Raw genomic sequence first — 7,055 nt, 5'->3', positions numbered from 1 at the left:
CCTCTGCCCAAAATCATATACTTGTTAAGGTCTCTTTGTAGAGCGTTCCTATCTTCATCACAAAGTAATTTCTCTACTTATTCTTGTGTCATCTGCGAAACTACTCACTACCGAATCCTTAACATTATTGTCTATGTCTTCAATCATAATAACAAAACAGTATTGCAGCTAACACCGTACCTTGCGGCACACCGGATATTACCTTGGCTTCATCGATTTCTCGTCGTTTGCAATAACTATCTGTTTTCTGTTGTGTAAAAATTCTTTTAACCATCTTCCTACTTTATCCACGATATTGTGTTTTCTAATTTTCTTCGCTAATATATTATGGTCTACTTTATCAAAAGCTTTTGCAAGTCTAAATAAACCACATCTGTTTCATTTCCGCTTTTCATATTTTTGAATATGTTTTCACGGTGGACTAACAGTTGGGTTTGTGTACTTTTTCCGGGTACGAAACCAATGTTGTCCTTTATTAAACAAATTATTTTTTATTTTTTAAATTAAATTGAGTTTCATAATATTTTTGTTCTTCATTACCTTCTTTTGTCATACACTTTCATTATATGTGATGTTAGACTCACAGGCCTATAATTTACTTGCCTCTAGTCTTGATCACTTTTGAAAGTAGGGGTAATATACGAATAATTTGTGCTCATCATATATCTTGCCTGTATCTACACTTTGTCTTAATAATATTGCAAGTGGCTTTGCGATAGAATGAACTACTTTCTTTAACAAAATAGCAGGAATTCCATCAGGCCCTGCAGCAGCTCCATTTTTAATTTCATTAATAGCCTGCACAATATCAGCTTCATTAATATCTATGTCAGCTAAATATTCACTATTTTCATCCCTTACTTCTATATCATTATCTTCATTATCTATTCTAGGGGTGAATTCTCTCTTATATCGTTCTGCCAGTATGTTGCAAATTTCTTTTTTTCATTCGTTAATCTCCCTTCAATTCTCAGAGGGCCTATTTCTATTCTTCTTTTATTCATCTTCTTGCATATGCGGTATAAATAGTTTGGGGTTTTGCTTGATATTTAATAGGGTTTTTTTTCTTCCAAGTCCGTTTTTCATTTTCTTTTGATTGTATAATCTTTTTTTCTGCATTTTCTATCTTACTTTTTAGTTCTATAACTTTCCCATGCATTTTTTTTCTTTTGCAAGACCTTTTTTCCACTTTCTGATTTTCTGGGGAACAAGATTCTTCTGTCTCTTGGTATGCATGAATGATGTTTACTTTTCTTCTTCGGTATATATTTTTCCACTATTATCTCCAATATATATAATATCTCCGTATTTACCCTTATGTCATCACTTACGAAAATGTTATCCCAATCTTTGTTTAATTCTTCATTAATTTCTGACCATTTTATATTTTTTACTGTAGAAGTTGTATTTTCCATATCCTTCCCACTTTTTCATTTCTTGCTTATCTCTATTTTATTTCACTTGCTTTGGAATGAACTGTTTAATTCTATGAACATTATGGTCTGAAATACTCGCATTATAAACTATTATTTCTTTAACATAATTCATCTCGTTCACAAATACTAGGTCTAAAGTATTTTCCTTTCTTATTGGCAGGTGATTTATTTGTTGAATGTTGTATTCTAGTAGCATATCTAATAGCTTTTCAAATTGCCTCTTATCTTCTGCACTACTATTACTCTCTTTTTTATATGTATAAGTACAACCACAATCTCCTATTCGTTCTTTCCATTCTACGAAACAAAGGAAAGTTGAAGTCCCCACCAGATAGGAGAATAGTCCAGTCCTTGTGATTTCTACATATATCATCCATTTTTCAATTATTAAGTCAAACTCTTTAGTATTAGGAGGTCTATATATTACTATGTTCATCAATTTTTCAGATTCAAATTCTACCGCTATTAGTTCACATTCTGAGTTACTATATTTCTCATATATTTTTCCTTGTTTTTTGTCTTTCCCATATATTGCGGCTCCCCCTTGATTCCTATTTTTTCTATCTGATCTATAAGTTTGGAACCCTTTTATTTGATCATCATTCCCAGTCTCTGGGAATACCAGGTTTCACTTATATTCATTATATCTATTTTCTTTCATTTTGGGTTAGTTCTTCTAAGTACTCTATTTTTCTTTTTGAGTTACTCGTAACTAAACCCTGCGCATTCATCACTATGATGGTTTGCGTGTTTTCTCCTTCATTTATACTGATAGTAATAAGGATTTTCCCATGTCTCTTTCCCTGTTTCTGGTATGTTGTTCTTTTTTTCATTTCAGAAATTCTGACATTAAAAACAAAAAATCCAACTTTTCCATAATATTTGATCTTCCTTCATCATAATTATTCATTTGTGCTGAATCTGCAATTTTCTCCGTTTTCTGCAATATCCTCTTGCATAATAAATACAGTTATTATCTCTTGAGTAGAATTTCGGAGCTGATGCTTTGAAATTCTTTGCTGACACCTCTGCATATCTCATTGGTGGTTTGCTTTTCTCTTTTACCTGATATTCTTGATTTCTCTGTTTATTTGTTTCTTTCTTATTTTGGATTTTATTACTTGGTTGGTTATTTATTTGATTATGATTCATGGCTACAGGGTGCATATATTTGAGAGAGAGGATGTTTGGAGATGGTATTACTATTATGAGAGAGAGAGAGAGAGAGAGAGAGAGAGAGAGAGAGAGAGAGAGAGAGAGGATGTTTGGAGATGGTATTATACTATTATGAGAGAGAGAGAGTATGTTTGGAGATGGTATTATACTATTATGAGAGAGAGAGAGGGAGAGAGAGAGAGAGAGTATGTTTGGAGATGGTATTATACTATTATGAGAGAGAGAGAGAGAGAAGAGAGAGAGAGAGAGAGAGAGAGAGAGAGAGTGGATGTGAATGATCGAGAACTGCTTGGAAGGGTAGCGGAGAGACAGATGGTATTATACTATTATGATACAGAGAGAGAGAGAGAGAGAGAGAGAGAGAGAGAGAGAGAGAGAGAGAGAGAGAGAGAGGAGCGAGGAGGAGGGGGGGGGGGGGGGATGTTTGGAGATGGTATTATACTATTATGAGAGAGAGAGAGAGAGAGAGAGAGAGAGAGAGAGAGAGAGAATGGATGTGAATGATCGAGAACTGCTTGGAAGGGTAGCGGAGAGACAGATGGTATTATACTATTATGAGACACACACACACACACACACACACACACACACTGAGCAGACCTATTAAAAACAGAATGAAAGAGAGAAATTCACAAACCCGAAGCAGTGAGAGAGTCGAAATTGAAGGAATAACAAATGAAAATAATCACGTGTCTTTCATTACACAGATTGTGAGATCGTCCTCAAGAAGAAATTAGATTGTTTTATTTTTAAAGATATATGTGGTGCACAGAAATCTTGAATATTTACATAAAAATCTTACGATATATATTCCAGGAATGCTCCTGATATATATTCCATGAATGAATCCTGAATATAAAATACACAAAACTTTATTTTTATAAAACGCTATAGAAAAGATTCATAGGTGACACGACCCACACAAAGATACATTTGGAAATTCCAGTATATATTCAAGCATCCATCTGGATGAGCCATTTTAAACCCGCATCATAAATAAAAGGGAATTATAATGAGCCCTATTTCATTTCGTCTGTCGTTAATAAAAGCCTCATAGTTGGGAGCCTGTGAATGGAACAACAGCGCTGTTGTTTGAACAGAGACTCCGTAGCTGTCTAGGTGACTTTTATTTTGATAATGAGGCTTGAGTTAAAAAGCCCCGGGCGCCCAGGTTTTTTTTTAAATTTTTTATTCATTTTTTTTATTTTTCTTTCTTGGATAATATGAGTTTTAAATATCCTCGGGACTCTTCAGAATGATAAGATTGGGGGATGTTTTCAGGAAGGAGAGAGAGAGAGAGAGAGAGAGAGAGAGAGAGAGAGAGAGAGAGAGAGAGAGATGCTTTGGGGTAGTGGATGTTTATAGATAGAGAGAAGGTAAAAGTTTGAAATCGGAGACATATTATAATTATATTAAAGTATATATATATATATATATATATATATATATATATATGTATATGTATATATATTATATATATATATATAATATTATATATAATTAATAAAGATAGATGAGAGAGTAGAGAGAGAGAGAGAGAGAGAGTTGGGAAATAAAAGGATGGTCAGATTGGGCTTGTTAACAGACAGACGAGATCAATACACACGCACACACATATGTGTATATATATTTATATATATGTGTATATATATATATATATATATATATATATATATATATATATATATATATATATATATATATATATTATATATATATAAGCGAATACCACGGGAAATGATAGTCAGGAATCCAAGCGCTTTCGTCTTTATTCAGACATCGTCAAGGAGCTACTAAAGTACAATTGGAGAGGAAGGCCTCAGGTACAAACAAGATCAGGAATACCAGATGGTTAATTATCAAAAGGGTAAAAATTAAAAGGGATAATCCAGGATTATCGGATATCACACGGTCACAAACTTAAACAGATTCTGACCCTAACCGAAATTACAAAGTATTTTTACAGTCCAAAACATGTAAAAACTGAATATATTAATTTTGTTGCTTATATTTATCTACAACTTTTTTCATTATGAAAGCATCAAGTTTAAATAAACCAAGACTTAAATTTAGAACATTTCTATTATTTGACTTGATAAAACAAGATTCAATGATATTCCTTTTAACTGTGTCATTACATGGGACTAAGGCTCTTGCCTTAGTAACTCATGGGGACGTATTTCACAGAAATAAATGTCCGACCCACTTCGGGACAGAACACCGGTCTTTCAAGTGAGAGTCAGGGGCGTTAGCAGTTCCTCCGCACAGGTCACAAAGAAGAAGCTGGAACCTCTGTTCTACGTACCTGAGGTTTTCCCAGGGCAAGCCTCTGAAGCCCCGAATATACCAGCGATGTTTACCCAGCTTCCCGACCCACCAGCCCTCGAATGGGTATGATTTCATTCGATCGACCCCTTCAACGTGAATCAAATTTATATATGTATGTATATATCATTCACACGTTCATAGGTTAAGTTGTCGGTTTACACACACACACACACACACATACCCACAGAGGAATTCAAAAGGCTAATGTATATATTTTCTTGGCGTGAATCCAATCTTCACTCTCTCGGTTTTCCTAACTTTTAAAGTTGTCGCCTCATAACGACTGCAGATGTCAAAAGTCCACACTGAGCTTTGATCAAGAAAGCAATCAAGGAGTTGAGATAATCACGTTACCTTACTTGGATTAGTTAGGATGCTCGAGGGCGTAGATTACTATAGAGATTACGCGAAGATTACCTTTGGAATAATGAGAACGTTCCTTGCTATATAAGAATCCCTTTTTGGATGCCACGTAGAGAATGGAAGTGGTGAAGGTTTGGATTAACGTTCCAAAAACAAAAAATCCCATGGAAATCCATTTCCAAAGAAAATCCCATGGAAGTCCATTTCTAAAAAATGTAAATCCATTTTCAAAAATCCCATAGAAATCCATTTCCAAAAAAATCGGATCAAAATCCATTTCAAAAAAATCCCATGGAAATGCATTTAAAGAAAATCCCATAGAAATCCTTTTCCAAAAACTCCCATGGAAATGCGTTTAAAAAAACCATGGGAATCCATTTCCAAAAAAATAAAAATCCCATGGAAATCCATTTTAAAAAATCGCTTGGAAATCCATTTCTAAAAAATTCCCATGGAAATCCCATTTCCAAAAAATCCCTTGGAGATCCATTTCCAAAGAATCCCAAGGAAATCCATTTCCAAAAAAAAAACCATGGAAATCCATTTCCAAAAAATCGTTTGGAATTCCATTTACAAAAATTGCCATTGAAATCCATTTCCAAAAAATCCCACGGAAATCCATTTCCAAAAAATCCCATGGAAATCCATTTCCAAAAAATCCCATGGAAATCCATTTCCAAAAAATTCCTATGCAAGTTCATATTCAAAAAATCCCTTGGAAATCCATTTCCAAAGAATCCCATGGAAAACCATTTCCAAACATCCTTTGGAATTTTTTTTCCAAAAAAATTCCATGGAAATCCATTTAAAAAAAATCCCACAGAAATCCATTTCTAAAAAAATCCCATGTAAATCAATTTCCAAAAAAATCTCATGGAAATCCATATCCATAAAAATCCCACGGAAATCCATTTCCAAAAAAATCTCATGGAAATCAATATCCATAAAAATCCCATGGAAATCCATTTCCAAAAAAAATCCTATGGAAATCCATTTCCAAAAAATCCCACGGAAATCCATTTCCAAAAAAAACATTGAAATCCATTTTCAAAGAATCCCATGGAAATCCATTTCGAAAAAATCCAATGCAAATCCATTTCCAAAAAAATACATGGAAATCCATTTCCAAAAAATCCCATCACAATCCATATCCAAATAATTCCATGGAAATCCATTTCCAAAAAAAATCCCGTGGAAATCCATTTCCAAAAAATTTCTATGGCAATCCATTCCCAAAAATCCCATGGAAATCCATTTTAAAAAAATCCATGAAAATCCATTTCCAAAGAATCCCATGGAAATCAATTTCCAAAAATGACCTATGGAAATCCATTTCCAAAAAATCCCATAGATATCCATTTACCAAAAGAAATCCCATAGAAATCCATTTCCGAAAAAATCCAATGAAAATCCCCTGGAAATCCATTTCCCAAAAAATTCCATAGAAATCCATTTCCAAAATAAATCCCATGGAAATCCATTTTAAAAAATCCCATGGAAATCCATTTCCAAAAAATCCCATGGAAATCCATTTCCCAAAAATTCTAAGGATGTCCATTTATAAAAACAAAAATCCCATGGAAATCCATTACCAAAAACAATCCTATGGAAATCCATTTTAAAAATCCCACGGAAATCCATTTCCAAAAAATTCCATGGAAATCCATTTCCCAAAAAATCCCATGGAAATCCATTTACAAAAAAATCCCATTGAAATCCATTTACAAAAAAATCCCATGGAAATTCCATTTA

General features: G+C 33.5%; 1 protein-coding gene across 1 annotated transcript in view; it reads left to right on the top strand.

The window, feature by feature from the left end:
• Positions 1–4,805: 4,805 nt before the first annotated feature.
• Positions 4,806–7,055, top strand: part of LOC135199718 (histone H3.v1-like) — a 65,337-nt gene continuing 63,087 nt past the window's right edge. Inside the window, exon 1 of the mRNA XM_064227874.1 lies at positions 4,806–5,003. Coding sequence (XP_064083944.1) covers positions 4,806–5,003 — 198 coding nt within the window. The remainder of the gene's footprint in view (positions 5,004–7,055) is intronic.

This window comes from Macrobrachium nipponense, chromosome 26 (assembly GCF_015104395.2).
Source record: "Macrobrachium nipponense isolate FS-2020 chromosome 26, ASM1510439v2, whole genome shotgun sequence".
NCBI lineage: Eukaryota > Metazoa > Arthropoda > Malacostraca > Decapoda > Palaemonidae > Macrobrachium > Macrobrachium nipponense.
Note: the sequence above shows the minus strand (reverse complement) of the source record. Positions and strands in the feature narration are given on the sequence as shown.